Source organism: Corticium candelabrum, chromosome 13 (assembly GCF_963422355.1).
Source record: "Corticium candelabrum chromosome 13, ooCorCand1.1, whole genome shotgun sequence".
Classification (NCBI taxonomy): Eukaryota; Metazoa; Porifera; class Homoscleromorpha; order Homosclerophorida; family Plakinidae; genus Corticium; species Corticium candelabrum.
Genome location: NC_085097.1, coordinates 1,980,694 through 2,002,201, shown reverse-complemented (window position 1 = coordinate 2,002,201; position 21,508 = coordinate 1,980,694). Strand labels below are relative to the sequence as shown.

The 21,508-nt window shown below is 42.2% G+C and overlaps 1 protein-coding gene across 2 annotated transcripts; it reads left to right on the top strand.

Moving 5' to 3' along the window:
- The first annotated feature begins 170 nt into the window (after positions 1-170).
- Positions 171-21,437, top strand: LOC134188887 (low-density lipoprotein receptor-related protein 6-like). 2 transcript variants are annotated; one of them, XM_062657092.1, is made up of 18 exons: positions 171-293; positions 774-976; positions 3,160-3,368; positions 4,031-4,419; positions 7,661-7,789; positions 9,721-10,258; positions 10,853-11,112; positions 13,261-13,386; positions 13,600-13,854; positions 14,515-14,671; positions 14,916-15,484; positions 16,008-16,282; positions 16,629-17,163; positions 17,247-17,369; positions 17,632-17,751; positions 19,036-19,152; positions 19,211-19,321; positions 20,346-21,437. In XM_062657092.1, the coding sequence occupies exons 1-18, from the start codon at positions 212-214 to the stop codon at positions 21,182-21,184; spliced, it is 5,037 nt and encodes a 1,678-aa protein (XP_062513076.1). In that variant the 5' UTR covers positions 171-211; the 3' UTR covers positions 21,185-21,437. The 2 variants fall into 2 exon arrangements, with proteins under 2 accessions (XP_062513076.1, XP_062513075.1); XM_062657091.1 differs by lacking the exon at positions 171-293 and adding an exon at positions 445-670.
- Positions 21,438-21,508: the final 71 nt, after the last annotated feature.

Sequence of the window (21,508 nt, the reverse complement as noted above, 5' to 3'; positions counted from 1 at the left end):
AAGCGGAAAGGCGGTGCTGCCTAAGTGTGTAACGTACGCTACGCGTTGTTTGCACGGAAATCGGATTATGCAAGCGCGCTGATTGGCTGACGTCTTTGGCATGCATTTGCCTACAACAATCACAAGGTTCACCGCCTTGCGAGGTTGTAACATTGTTTTCTTCGGTTCTGTCTTCGGTGTCCGTATCTCGACGGTTTGGTGAACGACGGCCATGGGAAAGCTCCTGTGTGTCGCACACTACGTGTTCGTGCTCCTATCCCTCCACACAAGCCAATTGGTGGCGAAGACACTCGGTGAGTACACGCCGACGCTCCCTTGGGACTGAAATCGACACGACAGTGGCTGTAGACTGTTCACGTGTAGCAAAGGCCCGTAGGTGGTGCTTTTCCCAAGGGATCCTTTATCGCGTCACACCTCTTCACTCGTCAAGCGGACTCGCCTGCTGTTTTGCAGTTCGCGCGCGCTCGTCTCCGTCCATGCTGCTCGCGTTCGACTCGTCGTACATCTACCCTCATACTCTGAACTGACATTCGAGTCATGAGTGAACGTGTGGCGAGAGTGATGACTCACCGGCGACCCCTTCGGGTCACTCCGCGATTGATCGACTTGATTTGTTGTGTGGTGTCGGTCGTGTTGTTCATTCTGCCGATGCCCGTGGCGTTCGTGATAGGTAGGAGCTAGTAGTCCGAATGTCGCGGTTGTTATTGTCGGCCATCTTGGTCGACGTGAGGATTCTCTGTGGTAATGTAATGCTCTCGTATGTTGCGTTCTAGACAACCCACCTCAGTTGATGTTTGCGAATCAGATCGATATCCGACGCGTCGAGGCAAACAACAAGACGTCGAGCCCGATCGTCAGCAACCTCCTCGACGTCGAGTCGCTCGACTTCGACGTCGTCAACAACCGCGTCTACTGGACCGATGTGCGTCTGAAGAGGATCAGTCGTGCATTCGTCAATGGTACGAGCGTGGAGGAGGTGAGAGGAGATTTTAGAGTTCATTTATCCGCGTGTTTCGCACTCGACACGCGCGCACGCACACACACACACACACACACACACACACACATACACACACACACACACACACACACACACACACACACACACATACACACACACACACACACACACACACACACACACACACACACACACACGCACGCACGCACGCACGCACGCACGCACACACAGTAGCTTGGCGACTGAGCGTCTGAAGGGGCGTGACGACTATCACAACTGCTACACTTGTAGCACTGCAGCCACACTTGAGCGTCTGCTTTGAGGTTTTGCAGTAGGAAAGGCGACGTGTCTTATCGCCTACAGAGTTTGACAGCTAGTTGTGACGGTGGTGCGTTCTTTCTGGAACCGCTGTCGATCCCAGTTTGCAGTGGTTTTAGTGCGTGTTCGATTACCACCATTCTGTGTACCTGTCTATCTATTGCGCGTCTGAGTCGTGCGACCTGTTCGCCCACCGACGTCGAGAATTCTCTCAGATTGTACTGTACACGCGTGTGTGTCTCGATCTCTTGCGAATCTCAGTTCTGGTTCGCGTGCGATCATCCGGAATCGCGTCTCGATCTCGATCTCGAAAATGCGATTTGCTTGCCACGCTGCGACCGGATCCGCGTCTGGCGCGGAAATTAGATCAGCAGTTGCAAGGCCTCGGCCCGTCCGATCACTTCGGGAAAACCGGACTCCGAATTCGGTTTGACAACAAACGCAGTTTGTGGCGTGTTGTTGTGTTAGAATGCGGGCATCTTGTCTAGCATTGTGAGAAGGGTGTGAAAAAACGCGTATATATTGCATGCATATGTGTTGACCGGTCGATACCCCTGCCTGTAGACTTATTGCCTCAACATGATGATAGAAACCGCAATGAGAGTACTTGTAACTAAATTACTACGTTAGAACGTCTAGTAGTTGAGTGCAAAAGCCAGAGAAAGCAAAAGGAGAACATTAACATCATCGCACGTGTGATCACTGCTTAGGGCTGAAGCTGGATGGTTGGACACTGTTCTTCTACGTTCGTATTTGCATTGGTGCTGTGAGGTTAGGCTCTAAGCGAATTACACAGAGTGCATTGGGTTGTTATCTAACAAGCTTGGATTGGAAGGCAGTGTCAGAGCACTAATCTGCGTCAGCATATGGTGAATTGGAAACAAAGTTGTAGACCCTTTAGTTTGTGGGATGCATAGGGTTGTTACTGTACATGCTAGGGTTGGAAGCTAGAGTCACAGATCTAATATGTGTCAGCAGATGGTGAATTGGAAACAAGGTTGTAGACAGTTTAGTTTGTGGGATGCTTTAGTTGGAAGGGCTTGTGAGCTTTCTCTGTATTCCAGCTGGTGTGAAATTAGCATCATGCGGTTGATAGTATCTGTTGATGTTTGAGACTTTATAAGCTACACGTTGTTGCCATTGTTCTGGGCATGAAGTTGTGAATATGTAGGGAGCATAAATAGGTGGGGCTAGCAAGTAGATCCTGGGGATACAGTGAGAGATAAGTGGCGTTTGATCAATGTGTGGTAAACACTGATCACTTTTAGACAAAAAAAACCCAATGAGTCCTGAAACTGACACTAAAAGTGCACACAGGAAATAATAAGGAAGAGACACAATGTTTATCAAATTGTTGGCTATTTAGGGGAAAGGCATGAGTGGGCGTGTTCTTTACAAAGCCACGTGATTTGAGGACTGGAGTTATGTTTATTGAGTGGGGTTTATGGCAATTTGCAGCAAAGTTATTGGTTGCCTGAACAGCAGCAATAACATTCCTGAACAATAAATGATGAATAGGTGGAATTATGGTTACTTATTGCATACCTTTTCTTTGTCTCCTAATAATTGTCTCCATGCCACTCAGCACTTGCTTTATCACAAGTTTCTGTGTTATATTTTCTTTAGAGAAATTGGAGTATTGAATAATGATAAATCATTATTTGTAATAGAACAGGTGCAGCCTTTATGCACTTCATTGATTTAGAAATGAGGCATTGTGATGAGTGATGAGGCACTAGGAGATGGACTCTTCTTATTATGACTTAATTAACGTTTTATGAAACTCTGATGTTTATGTTGCTGGCATGCAGAGACCATGCTTGTTAAACTGAAGTTATGAAAATGATTTAACGTTGAGCAGAATTTATATGTCTTGGTAGGTGCCACTTCGAGAAGCACATGAACCTCAGGCTCTTATTATCGACTGGATTGGTCACAATGTTATCTGGAGTGACAAAGACCCAAGACTTGATTCTTCAATTGGAATGGGAAGACTTTGGATGATGACTATTGATGGGTACTACATCCGTGCAATTTTATGGAAAAATGTCGGTAGAGTGAGGGGACTTGCTGTTGATCCAAAGACAGGGTGAGTGATGTTTCTCTGTGTGTGTGTGTGTGTTTGTTTGTGTGTGTGTTTGTGTGTGTGTGTGTTTGTTTGTGTGTGTGTTGTGTGTGTGTGTGTGTGTGTGTGTGTGTGTGTGTGTGTGTGTGTGTGTGTGTGTGTGTGTGTGTGTGTGTGTCTGCGTGCGTGTGTGCATGCGTGCGTGTGTGCATGCGTGCGTGTGTGCATGCGTGTGTGTGTGTGTGTGTGTGTGTGTGTGTGTGTGTGTGTGTGTACGTGTGTGTTTGTGTGTGCGTACATGCATGTCGGTATGAGTGCATGTGAGCATTGTGTGTTAGTTGTTCAAGGTTTTCTGGGTATGCCAGACTATTTGCCCTATCTGCAGAGGGCAAAATCCTGGTTGGACATTGGACCTTTGTCCAACCTAAACTTGGTTGTGTTTGATTGTGAATGTACCAAATTTTGTAAAAACATACTACCTGTTCAAAAAACTAATAACGATGGTTTCTTATTGGGCTAACATGTGAGCTTATGTTAGCAAGGAGAAAGCTACACATAATTTGTTATAATACAATTTCTACATACACGTGCGCAAGCTTTTGGTCTGAGTATATGTAGATATTTGTCTTGTCTGTCTGTTTGTTTGGCTGCCTATTTGTGTGCTTACTTTGTTATTTATTGTTTAGTTTTATCTTTTTGTTGGATGAAAACAAGATGACAATTGAAAAAGTTTTGCCTGATGGATCCAATCGCTCAGTCGTATGTAGAGATGTCTCAGGTGTTGGCTTGACCATAGACTATGAAGAACGTCAGATCTACTGGACAGATCCAAACACAAATAGCATTAAATTTGCTGATCTTAGCGGCTTAAACAAAAGGACTTTGATTGAAAATTCCAGACAACTTGTTTTTCCATATGCTATCACAACACTGGGCAAGTATGTGTACTGGACTGACATGCATAAACGGGCTGTGCTGGTGGCTCAGAAAACTAAAGGGAAACAGAAATCGATTATAGAGGACTCGGTGCTGTCACCGTATGATATTGCAGCATTTGATAAAGGCAGACAGCCAGGTGAGTTGATACTTATTGATGGTGGAGGTAACAATGTGTTGTTGTATGAATGGATACGATATGGTGGCATAATCTATGGTGTAGATGAGTAGGTGTGTGCATGTTTGTAATGGAGTGTATCATTGCGACATATGAGTTACAGAGATTTTATGGTTGCAACTAATGATAACATTGCTGTAAAGAATTACTGGACGTACCGAACATATATGAAAGAGGAGAAATAGTGTATCTGCCGTCGTGACAAGTGTAGACTAGTGTATGAGTTTTGTAGTTAAAGGGGAACTCGCACGCAAAAACAGGTTGCTCTTGAAGAATATCCCTGCTTTCAAGAAGCTCAATGCTACCCTAGTCTCTAGCTAAAGCGACTCTGTAAAGGAGAAATCGCGTTTCGAATGCTCCCAGACAAAGAAGGTGCAGTGCGCGAGGCAAGACGTCACTGGAGGACGACCTGGATCGTTTTGTATTGGGAAAATCTCGATTAGTGCAACATGACTCTCTACATCAAATCGCTTGATTGGAGACAACACTTGATTCAACATTCATCTTGACTGTGAAGTATGTGCAGCTTCGTAGCGATGAGTGGAAAACACTGGAGGCATTCGTTATGACTTCTCATGCGTGTAGGTCTGTAACTTCGATTATACATTGCATCAACTTCCGCTTTGACGTGTAGTGCTGTAAAGAGACTGGAACAGGTAGGAAACTACAATGCTTTCACATCTGTCAACCCTAACCCCAACTCGCCCACTAGCTCTCTCTCAAAGCTGTCCGACTGAAAATGATATGTACGCTTACTCTGTAATGTGGTCTGACTGCCCCCCCCCTTTTAGTCTCAAACGCAGAATCCACTCTCTCAACAACACACGATCGAATGGAAATCTAAGCAGACTTCTTTCTTCTTTCCCGGCTCGTTTATGACAAACTTTACAAGTCAATGGCATACTAATGAATGTTAGATATCTCAAATTGGAGTTAGGAAACTTAGATCGACTAGAAGAGTCGCAAACTAGAAGAACACAGGCAAAGCGGAAGTTGATGCGTGTTTTCTTGGAGTTCCATACCTAAGCGCATGAGAAGTCATAACGGATGCCTCCAGCATTTTCCTCTCATCGCTACGAAACTACACCTACCTCACAGTGAAGGTGAATGTTTAAGTGTTGTCTCCAATCAGGCGATATGATGTAAATTGTCGTGTTGCACTATTTGAGATTTTTCCGATACGAAACAATCCAGGTTGTCTCCCAGTGATGTCATATCTCGCGCATCGTCATCTGGGAGCGTTTGAAATGCGATTTTCTCTTTACGGAGTCGCATTGGCTGACGAATAGGGTTTTGCAACTTGTTTTTGCGTGTGAGTTCTCCTTTTAAGGGTCTCACTGTTATGATTTGAAATGCGATCAGACGATGTATTGAGATATCCTGATTGGTCATTGAAAAGATGTTCAGTTGTGCTTATTTAGATGACTAACCACCACCTGGTTGCAACTTCAGTCATAGATGCTGTCTTAGATATAATTTTGGTCTTTAGTTATACAGTAGAAGCTCAGTTATACACTAGAACTTCACTTAGACACTAATTCAAACAGCTTGGTGCCATGTTCATCAGATAAGTGTATAGTGAATTTGCTTGGATTTTGAAGCACTTGGCCTTGGAAATATGCTGCATTCAATAGCGTAGCACTTACCAAGTATGGTGCATGAAGGTGTTGGCCATTCATCAAGGAAGGCTATTTGTTGTCTATAGTCAGTGGATGTTTGCCATATTGACAGCTGACATGCTTAATAGCGTAACCTAAGTATCTCAGAATTTTCGACAGGGTCTGGATTTGGGAGGGAGACACTGAACTCTGTTCTGAGTCAGTAGGGGACATTTGCATAATGAGGCTCTGTTCACAGTGTTCTAGTCATACCTCAAGGCATCATCTTCCTTGTCAGCTTTAATTAAGTAACCTTGTTTCTACAGGGATGATATCTTTGTAACAGTCTGTGTGAGGGGAAATTACATTAGATGCTATTATATGACAATAGCACTAATAGATTGACCTAGATTAGAAGAAATCTCATTTGGTCACTATGATTTTTATGCCAAGTTGCATCACAGAAGTTGTATCATGAGAGCAGAGCAACTGTGGAATTTCTAGGTGTCCTTGCCAGTTTATAATTGGCACTATGGAAAATGGAAGATTGGCAGATAGATCAATGCAGAGATAAGAAGGGTGAATGATGGGCTACTGCATTAATGCTAAATTGGACATCTGGCTGTGCTCCAAGTGAAAATGTTCTTGCAAAGTCTGCTTGCAATGTGCATAATTCGAGTGAATAGTGGTGGCGTCGTTTCCATGATGGATCTCAATATTCATGTATTAGGTGTACTAAAGCACATGAAGGGATTTAGCAATCCGGTAAGCAGTTGAAAGCCCTCATTATAGCAGTGGGATGGAAATATCATCTAACTCTTCTATGGGAATGCCACTGATGTTGTGTTTACGTTATTGGTAGCTGTCAACCTTTTACTATTGTTGCTGTTGAGCAACCTTACAGGACATGATGAAACAATTTTTATGTGATTCTGGTTATTTAAATGTAGATTGATACATTAATTTGTTAATGAATCCACACTGACAGGTTTTTGTTGTGGAAGTGATGATTTTGATCAGAGATCTTGAGTGTTTTGTTGAGATGGTTGGTTTGCTGTAAGACCAATACCTTGGCTGTTACATGTTTACTGTCCTGTGGTTATAAGGGTGCATACTACAATAGTCACAAGTGATAAAACAATTAACAGCAAGTATAATTACATTCTTGGGCCTAGGCGAGAGTATAAATTTGTATGATGACTTTACATTATATGTGAATTACAACAGGGAACATGACGTTCTAGAATGCATGAAGTCACTGTCGTATGTTCCTTACATTTGTCAGTTTACCTTTTTATTTGTCTTGTGTATTGTGTCTCTGTCGGTTTGTGTCTGTAGAACTGTCTGCTTATGCTTCTCTTCGCTTGCATGTTTTTCTGTCACTGTTTGATTTCATTGCTGTGGGTATTCCTTGTGTTGTTATTTTGTCTGTGTGTCAGTGTGTTTGCAATTATACGTGTTTGTTCTGTCTGTCTGTTGTCTATATGTCTGTCTGTTGGTCATCTGTCTGTCTCTTTTTGTCTAAGTGTGTGTCTGTATATTTATCTTCTTGAGGAAAGATGAAGTATAACAATGGTAGTTAAGTTGCACTCTTTGTATTGCAGACTTTCACACAGAATGTGGCATGGGACAGTCTGGCTGCAGTCACTTCTGTCTTAGTATACCACCCGACTATAAATGTGCTTGCCCTACTGGAGTCAAGCTTTTGTCTGATGGGAAGACGTGTAATAATGGTGAGCATGTTTGTGTGTGTGTGTGTGTGTGTGTGTGTGTGTGTGTGTGTGTGTGTGTGTGTGTGTGTGTGTGTGTGTGTGTGTGTGTGTGTGTGTCGTATTGTGGGTGACTACACGGACATAAATTTTTTTGTTGTTTCTCTCGGAACAGTTTTTTCTTAGCCTGCATGCTAGCCAGTCCCTCTCCACCTACATTCTTCAGGTGGCAAAGGGTCTGGTGAACAGCCTTTGTGTTGGTTCTCCACAAACGTTGGGCTAAATGCATCTGTAGTGGTCATCAATGGCATCTGGTGCAGGTGTCAGACGACATGGATATTTACAAGTACGGATATGTGGTACTCATCAAAATCTTCTTGTACACGTGTAGTACTGTAGGACTGTACCGTCTGGCAAGTGACCGTGCTAATACAACTATTATGCTCTACAGAGATGTGTACTATATAAACGTTTGCATGCTTGTGTACGCGTAACAGTGTGCACGGTTCATCTCGGGTGTCATTTGCTGATGCTACATCGTGGACTTGTGTTGCCCTAGTCGTTTTTCTGTGCCTGTAGATAGGGTGCAATGAGAATTGCAGCACAGCGACGTACTTACTTCTTTACTGAACTAGCTGCACTACAATAGAACGGAGACATTGGGGTTGATGATTGGAACTTGTCAGAATCACAGGTGGTCGTGATCTCACGGTTCTTGTGATAAACAAAAACACCATACTTCGGCCTCTACTTTGCTGCCACTATGTGACGTTTTCTAGTACTGGTAAGCAAGATCTCATACACAATACGTCTTATACAATTTATACACATGTACATTGATGTGTTTGTTTATCGCGAGATCACAACCACCTGTGATTCTGGCAAGTTCAGTCACCAACCCCATGTCTCTGCTCTTTGTAGGGCAGCTAGTTCAGTAAAGAAGTAAGTACGTCACTGTGCTGCTATCTTCACCTTGCAACCTATGACAGGCACACAGGAATGACCACGATGACACCAGCCCATGTAATACACATCTCTGTAGAATGTACTAGTTGTGTACCAGCACTTGCCAGACACATCGGTACTTGTAAACATCTGTGTCATTTGACACTTGGGCCAGATACCATTGGTGATCGCTAAAAATGCGTTTAATCCACTGTTTATCGGTGAAGTGGAAAGGGTCTGGCTACGTGAGACTATCTGCATGTTGTCTGTTATGCCTTTTTTTGTTTGTCTGCTAGTGACTTTGGTGTTATTTGTGTTTGTTTTTGTGACATCTCCATTAGCACATAGGAACTTGTGTATGTCATATGGTAGCTATAGCTTGTTTGTTGTCGCATTGATGAGATAAGAGCTGCTTGTTAAAATACCACTGAGAGTTTCCTAGCTATCGACAATACCTTGGAACATCTTGAAAGAAGTGTTGTACTTGACTTTTGTTCTTTGTGCTGCGTTATATGCAGTACGGCATTTGGCCAAGTTACAGGCAGTTGGCCTTCCTAGGGAGAAGATTTTATAGTTATGGTGCTTTCATTTCAGCTTTCACGCCAGGTCATGTGGTTTCTTGAGGGCACAATGTCTGCATAATTTATAGGAGTAGGTAGTGTGAAGGTGTAAAAAGGATTATATTGCATGGGAGTGTGAACAAAAGTGAAATTAGAGGAATGATGGGTTATAGTACCGTTTAGAATGTGTGATTGACGATGTTGTCCTTGTTTGGGAATAGCACCTAAGTTGTGTAACAAAGCTGAGGTTGTTGGTTGCAAACTGATTCACTAACAATCTATGCTATGCTATAGCTAGTGGCTTATGGTTCCATGTCTGTCTGTCTCTGTCTCTGTCTTTGTGTAAGTCTTTTAGGCCTCTAGCTGTGTTTCTGTCTCTGTCTTTTCTGTCTATCTGACTGTCAAACACATTTCTTATAAACATTACAAGACAACTTTTTTGTGTTCCAGGTCTTGAAAAGTTTCTTGTATATGCAAGACGCGGAGACATTCGTGTTCTATCCTTAGATGTTCCTCTGGATGAGACCATTGATGTCATTCTTCAACTCAACACAACAGATGCTATTGATGTTGACTATGATGTTGTAGATGATCGTATCTATTGGATAGACAACCAAGAAGGCAAAGCTGTAATAGGAAGAGGGAAAAATGACGGTTCTGCATATGAAGTAGTAGTTAATACATTGGGAGCTGCTTTTAATGGTGTGGCTTTTGACTGGATTAGTCGCAATATTTACTGGATGGACACACTTTTTGATCGTCTGATGGTTTCTCGTTTGGATGGGACATTTCAGAAGACGTTGATAACAACAGGATTGGATGCACCACGAGCAGTCGTAGTAGATCCCAATAATGGTTACATGTATTGGACAGATTGGGGTCGTTGGCCAAGAATTGAGAAGGCTTGTCTTGATGGGTCAAATAGAACTGTACTAATTGATTCTCAAATAAAGTGGCCAAATGGACTCACGATAGATTACGAAGACAGGTAAGAGACAACTTCAGCCAGTCAATTTGTATGCATAGCACCATAAGAATTAGAACAATAATGAGCAAACAGAACGCAGATGATTCATTGGGGTGACGAGGGGGGAGGGGGGGGGGAGAAGACATGAAATAATGTGGTGTGTGTTTGTCGAAACATTGGACAGTACATTAGGGTAATTTTTTACAGTTGGACGGTGCTAGATAATGGACTTTTCAAGTATACGTACGTGAGCCTATTACACAAGAGATTCATTCTTACGTCTATGCTTTGCGATGAAATCATGAATGCAACTTTAGATGATTTATGTGGCATATGGCTTTTGGAAAGCAAGGTAGCTTGTAGGTAACTTGCATTATTATTGCAGACATGGAGATTGTGGCTGACATAATCATGGCAGACAACTGCTGTTGTGAATCAGTTGATTGTTCTCGTCTAATACAATGATATGGGAGACATTACTCTGTTGTAATTATCTCATGTGTTTGAAATGCATTTTATAGTAGGTTGTGTAATATTAAGATTCATTTGTTTGATGCAATGTTTGTACTTCTGTAATATCGTGTATAGTTGAATATTTTGTTTTGATTTTGTTAGGCGCTTGTATTGGGTTGATGCTTACAGACGTGTCATGTCATCTTCTGATTTATGGGGAAAGGATCAGTATACATTGAGCAACATTGATCTTTCCCATCCATATGGATTGACTATTGTTGGAAATCACATCTATTGGACTGACTGGAATCGAAGAAATATCCAGAGAGTCGATAAGAAGTCTGGTAGTGGTCAAGAAGTTGTCCTGGATTCAGTAATCGATATCATGGGTCTACAAGGTGTTGACAAAAGGAGGCAGAAGGGTACGTTCAATAGAATAGTGATTAAGTTGAATATTCAAATGTACTGTTCAATAAATAAATATTCTTAACAGAAGTTTTCAAACGCAGAGCAGTCTGCTTAATTAGTAGCCATGCCCATAAACACTTTGGAACTGAGATTGCCTAGGTAACATTTTCCCATGTATACCATGGGCAGTTGCTACAACAGGTGCATGTGTCCGTTTGATTTACCTGTGCTGCATTATTTGCTCTGAGCTGAGTAAACAGTTGAGGATGCCTCATGTATGTGCGTGTAATACCCATGTTCTACTGTTTAGAGTTGTTCTTTCAGAAGGGCACGTGGGCTGAATTGAAAGGCCCCTTGCCCATGGAAATAGTCCCAGCGAGAACACAGTACTATTAATGATGAAATGATAGTCAAGTAAATGATTTACCACAAAGTTGTAGTAAGATGTAATTTCTAAAATAGTCTTTTACATGCATAGTGAGACAAGATTGGCCTTTGTGGAACAAAAACAAAGTGTAGTTGTGTATTTAGCAAAGAGATGGCCAAATTGAAGTATCAACGTTTTTGAATCCATGGAAGGGTTAACAGGCAAACTGAAATGAAGTAGAAATACCTTAGCCTTTTAAGAATACATTTATTCTAACAATTGTTCTTCTACCAGTAAAGACAAAAGTGAATTGTTTGTAGTCTATATATATAAAGGAGAGGTGTCTGTCTGTCTGTCTGTCTGTCTGTCTGTGTCCGTCTGTACGAGCGTTTCTCAAAGACAGCGAGTCCGATCTCGGCCGAATTTAGCTCGTGCACGCTGAATTCATTAATCTCGAAAGTGAGACTGTGGTCGTCTTCCTGACTTCTCCCATGACGACGCCGTTTCCCGCCAATCGCGCTCACTTCCCCTTGCGCGTGAATATCTCCGGAACGGCGCATCGTATCTCCACCAAATTTAGACTGTCCGTTCCCGACGTCGGACGGTACGCGCTGAGCGTGTCATTTATTGCGGGCGACGCTGGCAAATGGAAGATATTTTTGCTGATATGCGGGTCTTGAAAAAATACGCCCACAGTCATTTGCCAGTCTACGACCATCGAAGAGCTGCCGTGTTTGATGCACCTGTTCCCCGAAACGCCAGCAACGTCTTCGAAGAGACGACGTTGAGTGGGACTGTCGAAATGGCGAGAGTCGGCATTCGTTATATACGGGGACCGGATTATCTGGGTAAGTATTGCACGTGACTTGCACTTTACGGGATTCACGTCGAAATTATAGATGCCAGGTTCGATACACCTGTTCTCCGCAACGGGACTGTCGAAATGGCTTCAACGGGATCAATAATCCAATCAACGGGATTTTTTGAAACTGGACACGTGTCGAATAGATGCCAAGTTCGATACACCTGTTCCTCGCAACGGCAGCAACGTCCAAGTCGAAATGGTTTCAACCAATCGCTAATCCAATCAACGGGATTTTAGAAACGGCAATTGAACGGGATATAACTATGAATGAGTATTCTGTCTGGCTGCTACTAAACAGTAAAAGCACTTACACCACGGCTAATTAGTGACAGTAAACGGTTCTCTATACAAACTGTACGTGACCTGGCTTCACCCCCTCTGCCTCTCCAACCATCAAACGCATTTTTGGATACTTTCTGCTATAATCTCTACCTATAAAGGCGACCTGTCTGTCTGTCTGTCTCTCTGTCTGTCTGTCTGTCTGTCTGTCATTAATGCTATAATCTCTACCTATAAATAAAGGCGACCTGTTTCTCCTCCACTTCTGTGTTGTATTGGCTCTATGACAAACGTGTGTGTCAACTGCGGCGCTATGAAGTGGAAAGGAGAAGCACCTGGCATGTGTTGTCCCCCGGGCGAAGCCGTGCATTGGAGCTTGTATTAGAATACGGGAGGGGCGGGGTATTGGCTACGTGGCCAAGAACCAGAACTATGTATGCTTGCTGCCAGTTGCCTTTGAAATGGATGGTGATTGTGTTGCAGTGTACATCTTTAGGTGATTGCCCCGTGAATATTAATATTGCTTTCGCTTGATACTATTTACTATGCTGTCTTAGTGGTTGAGGCATTTGCTCAGCTAGTACCGCAGCTTGATGCTTTCTGAAAGATCATTGTTTGTTTTATCTGTTAATGTATTTCGTTATATTCCAGGCTCAAATGCATGTTCAACTAAAAATGGTGGCTGCAGTCACTTGTGCCTACCTCGACCTGGAGACCGATCGTGTGCTTGCCCTAATGGATTTGTATTCATTGATGCTCAGAAGACACAGTGCCAGGGTGAGGAAGAAATGTCACACTTTTTTTTGCGGCAGGTAGTTGGTGTCGGTTTGCTTATTTGTGATCAGTTTTACGGTTGTGTGGATTTAGCTGCCTTGCCTAGGGTATAAACATTGATTGATAATGTCATTATGGTTTTCTGTACTTGTGCCGCCATTGATGCTTTATTTTAGTGTGTAATTGTACATAGTCACATGCTTTTTGTGTATACAGCTTCAACTCCGGCTGTGTTATACACTCATTTTACTGTTGAAACGGGTGACATCCACAGTGTTCCGATTACTGCTAATTCTCGGGGAAAGTCTCTGGTTACCTTAAGTACTGTGATCAACCCAGTTGCTGTTGCCTACGACATCGTTGAAGGAAAATTCTACTGGAGTGATGCAACGAGAAATGAAATTAGAAGGGCAAACTTGGAGGGGACACTTGAGATGGAGTTGATTGTGCGATTTGGATCAGCAAATCCAGGTATTGTCGATAGTTGATATATAGTGGTTTAGGAGTGTGATGTGTCTACAGTCTATGCAGTGGGCTTGAGGGAATGTCTTATCTATGGCAATACTGTATAGATAAGATCGTTGGTTGTCTGAGACAAGAATGATGGATAGTTAGGTATGTATTGAACTGAAGGCAAGAAAGTATTTTGGCAGCTAGTTGATGGTCGTCCAATCCTTGCCCGCTTGTGCTTCATGTGCAGCACAAAGTAGTTAATTTTTAGAAACAGATAGGCACATGCTGTACTATTGTATTATAGAATTTACTCTGCGTCTTGTGCGATCTCACTGCAACAGGTGTTTGGACTTGAACAGGTTATGAGTGATCTGTTAATGTCAGACAGTCAAATTGTCAGCAAGATTGAATTACAAATGACTCCAAAACTTTATGTTGTGTGTGTGTGTGTGTGTGTGTGTGTGTGTGTGTGTGTGTGTGTGTGTATGTGTGTGTGTGTCCATGCGTGTAAATGCGTGCGTGTGCACATATGTGCCTGTACATGCGTGCGTGTGTACATATGTGCCTGTACATGCGTTCGTGTGTGTGCCGCATACTTGTGCATATGCGTGTGTGCATGCAAGGTCAGCATACACATTTGTGCATGTGCATGTGTGATGGTTGTCACTGCTGTTACAGGTGGACTGGCTGTAGATTGGATGGGACGAAGTATCTACTGGACGGTTTTCAATAGTGATCGTATTGATGTTGCCAAGTTGAATGGAGAGTTAAGGACACCTTTTAAGTGGAGAGACATCACTAAACCAATGGCTCTCACAGTTGAGCCACAAGAAGGGTAAGATACAATACCTTTCAAGTTTTGTATTTTATCACATGTGAGCTGTGTAATTGTATTGTTTGAGCTGTCTGTCTGTCTGTCTGTCTGTCTGTCTTTGGGTTTATCTGTTTGTCCGTGAGTTTGTCTGTCTGTCTGTCCATCATTTGTCTGTTTGCTTGTGTCGTTTGTAAACACAATATCTGTTATACAGCATAACATCAACATGTCATTTTCATCTGCCACTGTTTCTATTTCTTATTAGATTGCTTTACTGGTCAACCAACACCAACACACCACAAATCCAGTCAGCTCAACTCAATGACTCATCAAAAGTTGATACCATTGCAACACTTGCAAAAGGAGAAAGTCCGAGTTGTCTGACCATTGATCATTCCACTCGTCGGCTTTTCTGGACGGACGAGTACCATGTCTATGTAGTTAATTTAAATGACAAGTTTCGAGTAAAGGTTGCAGTTCTTCAAGTGAAACAGGGACTAAGCCTAAGACCATCTGGCATATCTTTCTTCAATGGCAAACTTTATTGGGCAAATTTGGAAACAGAAAAGGTTGAATACGCAGTCACAGAGTTAACTAATGAGCTAAAGAATGTGAAGGCATTGAGTACCATCCCTGGTTTGACAAATGATAATAATATTGTTGATGTGACTGTTGTGGACTACTCGTTGCAAGAAAGCATCAATCAGTGCTCAGCAAGGAATGGAGACTGCTCACACTATTGCTTATCGAGACAAGGAAATAAGTTTCAGTGTGGTTGTCCATTGTATATGGAGATTGATTATGCAAATGTGAGATTGAACTCTGTCTGTAGAGGTGAGTTGATAGTATTTGTCATTTGTTTAATTAATGGGGTGTACTTTCATTCACTGTCATTTGAGCTAACTTTGTGTGTGAATGAAGTCAGAGAGAGTGGCATGCTTGTCAATAAGATGTTGTTTGTTTATTGTCAATTGTCTAGCACACTTGCTGTTACAGTCATCAAGTGCTTTGCAGTACATGCATGCACACTCGTACCACCTTTATCAATAGGTATAGTTTTACAATGAACAAGGCATACTACGTAGCAACTATAAATATCAAATAGGGGTAATATTGTCATAGAAATATTAGTATACAGGTAAAGATTTGTATCGTCAGGTAGCAGAGAGATTTGGTTTCAATGGAATCTATCGCAATAACGTTAGTATCAGTATAGAAGTTATCGTTATAGGGTAGGCTGACTGCATGTGATAACCATATCTTTAGTATTCATCTTGAAGTTTGAATGGTGACTATGTCATTGTACTTTGACATTTGCTTTTGTAATAACAAGGCATAAGTTAATTTATGTATGTAGTGCCTCAATCATTGCTGGTATATGCTGCTGGGAAGTCAGTGTATTTCGTAAATTTGACGGCATCTTCGGCAATTCAGAATCAATCTGATCCTCCTTTTCTGCTTGATGTCAAATCTGACATTGTGAAGATTGAGCTCGATATGGAGAACAGTCGTATATTTTGGATTGATAAGAATGGACGGTTGTATGGGTCGATGTTGGATGGAACAGACTGGAAAGTGTTGGTGCGAGCCGGAAAAGTGTTTGATATGGCTGTTAATCATGTTACAGGACAGGTGAGAAACAGGATCATTATGGCTGTTGTTTGTGTTTGTCTGTGTTCTGGTTACATGCTTACTTCCTATACACACGTCCATCTAAAGGCTCGTCGGTCTGCATTCTGCTTGCTTTCATGCATGCAAGCTTGCTAGCTTCTTACTACAAGTCAGACTAGACTGTCTTGCATCTCTGCATTTACTTTTCATTGTTTCTATGTTCATATTTTGCATCTTTTTTTGCTTGCTACTGGTGTAACATTTTGAATTTTGATTGCAAAAATTGTGAATAAAATGTGCACCGATGGAATTAGTTTATCGCATTTTTGAAAATTGAAGTGGTTGAATGAAGTGCTATTGTCATTAGGTGTTTTACACAAATGAGGAATCGGACACAATTGAAGGTGTTTCACCCCATGGCTCATCAATTGGTGTCATCATTGATTCTCAGCAGCTTCATCCAAGATCACTTGCCCTTGACTCAAATACTGGTTTACTGTACTGGACTGACTGGGGAATGGTACCATCCATACGAAAAGCAGAATTAGATGGACGAAACCATCGTCAGCTGATTAGTACAAAGCTCACGACTCCAACAAGGTTGACATTAGATGTCAGTCAAGCTATTCTGTACTGGACAGATATGGATCGCAGTGTCATTGAGGCATGTGATGCAGCAGGCAACAACAGACGGACAGTGCAGCATGTGGTGATGAATGTGTTTACTGGACTGGCTGAGGGTGGGAAGTATTTGTACTACACTGTACCAAGAAATGGGTCGATAATGCGTCTCAATAAGAGTCTTGATGCAAGCAGTTTGACATTGACTAAGGGTTTGCAGATCCGGGTAGGATTGGTGAATGTGTCAGATATTGTCATATATGAACACAAACGACTACCAGGTGAACTAGACATGCATACTTTGACTTGGTGGTATAACTGAGGTATTAGTGCATAATATAGTCAATGTTTCATGTGTTTCTAGTTAATCCCTGTTCTGAGAGTAATGGCAATTGTAGTCATTTGTGTATTCCAACTGCTGATGGTGGCCATCGCTGCGCTTGTCCTGTCAATCGAAAGTTACAAGAGAATCAACTTACATGCTCAGGTTATTTGGGATTTTCAGATGGGAAGGATAGACAGACAACAGACAGACAGACAGACAGACAGACAGACATATCGACAGCCAGACACACAGACACGTGTCGGCAGATGTACAAACATATGGACAGACAGGTGACACAAGCAGAACTAGAATGGCAATTTGGCACGTGGTAGGATGGAGTAAATGGACTGAGAGAAATTTTAATCTAAGTGACAGGTGTGATGTAAGTAATGAGAACAAGCTGTGATAAAATCATATTTTGCAGGTCCAACTTGTCCAGGCAGTGATGAAGTGTTGTGCAGTGATAACAGCAAGTGTATTTTAAGAAAACAGGTGTGTGACGGTAAACCTCAGTGTCAGGATGCCTCAGACGAAGAATCAGGATGTAAGGATAGACTCTATTATGTAGCTTTGTGGCTGTTGGGTGAGAGACACTCTGTACCAAGTGTTGCTAGCGTATGTTGGAATGCCATAGATTTATAGTCAAATACCCAGACCCTATCCCTGCCTGGGCCAGCTCTGTGAACCTAGTAGATCTAAGGCTGCATGGAAACAATCTTTAGTTTTGACACACTTTGACTGTCCGTGTTTTGGTTGTGCATCCTTTTTTATACATGCATGAGATATCGTATTCATAACTTTTATGGCAATAACATTGTATGGTTTGGACTTGACATCGCAAAGTTTGGCAACTAAATTTTTTTGGGAATTTCGAGCACTTACAAACAATCTCTTGACATTCGTAGAAAGAACTCACAGAAGAGAAACTCACACATCTAACCATTGATCAATATGCATCCACTGACGGTACAACCGAACCAATCGGATTACATACCTACGGCGGCGACTGCTTTCTTGATGCACCGACATTCTGGTAAAAATGCATAACAATCACTGACATCCAAGTTCTTGCACTTCAAACAGGCTTCTGGTTTACTGTAGCAATTAAGTTGTGTTTAAAACCCTGCTCAAGTTATTCAAGTCATTTGTCTAACACTAGAAAACATGCTCTCGCAGACGAACATGGTGCAATATGTGGGGTACGTTTTGACTTCTGACTTGGTCAGACATGATTAGATCAGGGATGACGTCACACTGTTTGAAAGCTTATTTTTCGAAACTGCACATCTGGGAAAGGTGGTTTCATTTCCTAAGTCATCAAATGACGACGTCAGAGCCACTGCTCACACGTGAGCACCGTTTAGCGCATGTTGTCTGTGATGCAGTTTTGCTTGATGCCGAAAGAAATGCACCCGTGCATAGTTCGATGCGTTGTACAGTTTCTAAGACTACAAGAAAACGTTTCTGTGTATGCTTGGATTCATTACCGCTTTTCCTGCAGTTTGAGATTATGTGTGTGTCACATCTGTTTCGCAGAAGTGACGTGTCACTAATTAGGTCTTCGCCCAATAACACTTGAAGAGACATGTGACGGGACATAACAGGCCGTTCGCACTGTAAGGGATAAGAAAAACCTAATGTGCTAGTCTCGCAACGTAGTTTTGGAACAATGTGCTTTCGTTGGTTTGAAGGTGTCCGTGATTTTGGAGTAGCAGGCTTGTCCAAGTGGGCAAGTTTATCAACTACATTTATAAAAATAATATAAAATAATATTTCAGAAATAACACCGTCAAATTTTGAAGTGGCTTATGCCCTACTTTATTTGTAGGTCTTTGTCATGAGAATGAATGGAGATGTCCATCTGGTAAATGTATCTTGTCATCTGCAAAGTGTGACCTTTATCCCGACTGCCCCAATGACTGGGACGAGCATCATTCTAACTGTCGTAAGTGGAGTTGTGGTAGTTGGTACATTTGAAGGGTGACGATTTGTGTTGCTTGTAGCTTGTCGAGAAGGTTTCAAGCATTGTGAAGCTGGAGGAGAGTGTATTGAGAAGGTGCTGTTTTGTGACGGGACACCCGACTGTCGAGATGAATCAGATGAAGCGAACTGTGGTATGTGTTGTCACCAGCTATTTATTTGTCAGATGCATTGCAACTTGTTCACTTACACACAACACTACTTACTGTTGAATGGTAGTGCTGCTTGTTGCTTCCCTGTGTGCTATGCCATTCTTCCCTATGTATGTGGAGACTTTTTGTAATTAGTTGCATTGTCATTGAGCATGACTGAGGAGAAGAACACTTGGTTGAGAGTTGCCTCAAAGCAGTGTGATGCGTACATATGTATGAGTGAAGTCATTTGTTCTATTTTGCTACTACAAGATGCATATATCTTTCGTTCTGCTGAAACTTCTCCTTTTGTGAGATGTATCTGCAGTTAGTTATAGTCTTTCGTAGTGGATTTTTACATTGTTATGCAGGGCTTCCCTAGGAATTATTGGACTTGCTTCCTTTTTTAAACAGTAGTCGTTGCATTGAGAGCCACATAACAGGCAATGAGGCCGTACATCAGTGTTTATAAACTACACATAGCCACAGTTTAATTCCAAGTGGTTGGTAAGTTATCATGCACGTAAGTGTGAGACCTGCAAATGGGCTAACTCAGTCGAGCATCAGCCTGCAAACTGAGATCAGATCATCTGTACTGATTATCATCGTTTTAGTTCCAGAGTGTTCTTATTGCTATTATTGCTTGCATTCTGGTTTTTCAAATCTGCAGTTCCTCAAATCTGCAGTTCCTCAAATCTGCATCCCAACAAGCGAGACTATTCTGGGCTGCAGAAATGTATCATAGAAAGTAAATTCATGATCATGTGTTGGGTATTGGTATAGTGATACCCTGAGTGTTTGCCTTGGGGGATAGTAATAAATACTCTGAGTGTTTGCCTTGTGGGTACTTCTTATTTTAGTGGTGCCAATCGTAATGGTTTGCCTCGTGGTTTAGCATCCACCTTCCTAAACATTTGTATGGAAGTAGGTATTGCATGTGTCAAAACCGTTCTAGTTTTACAGAATTCCATTAGTTGGCATGGATTATCGTGTTTATCCGTTATCATTTATTCTGCTTGATTTTTAGATCAGAAGAATTTAACTGTTTCACCAGTGCCTGTTGATGAGTCATCATCGTCATCGTCTTCATTACTTGGACTCATTGTGTCATGTGTTACTGCTGGAGTTCTCTTTCCAGTTGTTATTATCTTTATTGTGGTCAAGTGCAAGCTGATGGGTCACAGAAAGTATGTCTTCCCTCCAGCCCCAAGTGATAATGGGTGCTCAACAGCAAGCCATGCACAAGACAGTAGTTATGGTGGAAGTAGACTGACAGAGTCGATTTTGCTGGAGAAAATGCGAATGGAACAGGACATGGAAGGACTGTCTGTGTATGCTGAAGGGTTGCTTCCGTTTCCAGGCATGCCCTGTATCACTGTAGCACCAACAGATGGCGACACAGCATTTTCTATGCCACCTCCAATGGGTGGACCAATGGAGGAGAAGTCTGAATATCTATATGATCCACCACCATCTGTAGTTTCTGGAATGGAAAGTATGTTTTCAGCAGAGTCATCACATGTGGCTAATACAACAAGACATAGACAGAAATCATCTGGATCTCGTTATCGACATCGAAATCGGAGTAACTCTTCAGACTATAGACCACCTGTTCCTTGTCCATCTACTGCTCAGGGCCACTCATCAGAAGGGGACACAGAGGGATCGTCGGATGAGGAAAGCAGTCGATCGAGAATGTCCAGAAGGTCAAAGACTAAGCCGTCTATGTCTCCTCCTCCTTCAGTTCTTTCAGGCTCTCGTTTTGATACTGACTGGAGTTGTGCTCCATCCCTAGCCACTGTTGGTGATCTCTGCCCTCCCCCACCTCCAACAGTTGTTTCAGACTTTACCGAAACAGCTTGTTAGAGTCACAGGATCATCGAACTTGTGTAAAGCTTGCAGCCCTGCGTTTGATCATGATGTCTTTATTATCTGTGTTGGTGTAGTTTTAAGAGTAAGGCGAGATACTTAGGTATTGTATTGAAGTAAGGACTCTATGATGTCACACTTTGGGTTAGGAGTGGACTTTTCAGAGTAGCACCATTGTAAAGTGGATCACATTCACACTAGACTCTTGATATATTGTACAATACAAAACATATTTTTGTAATTAATGGTATTCCATCTTGTGTGTGCGTGTTGGCGTGTGAGCATCAATGTAAATTGTGCTCTGTCCGTGACAAAGTAGGC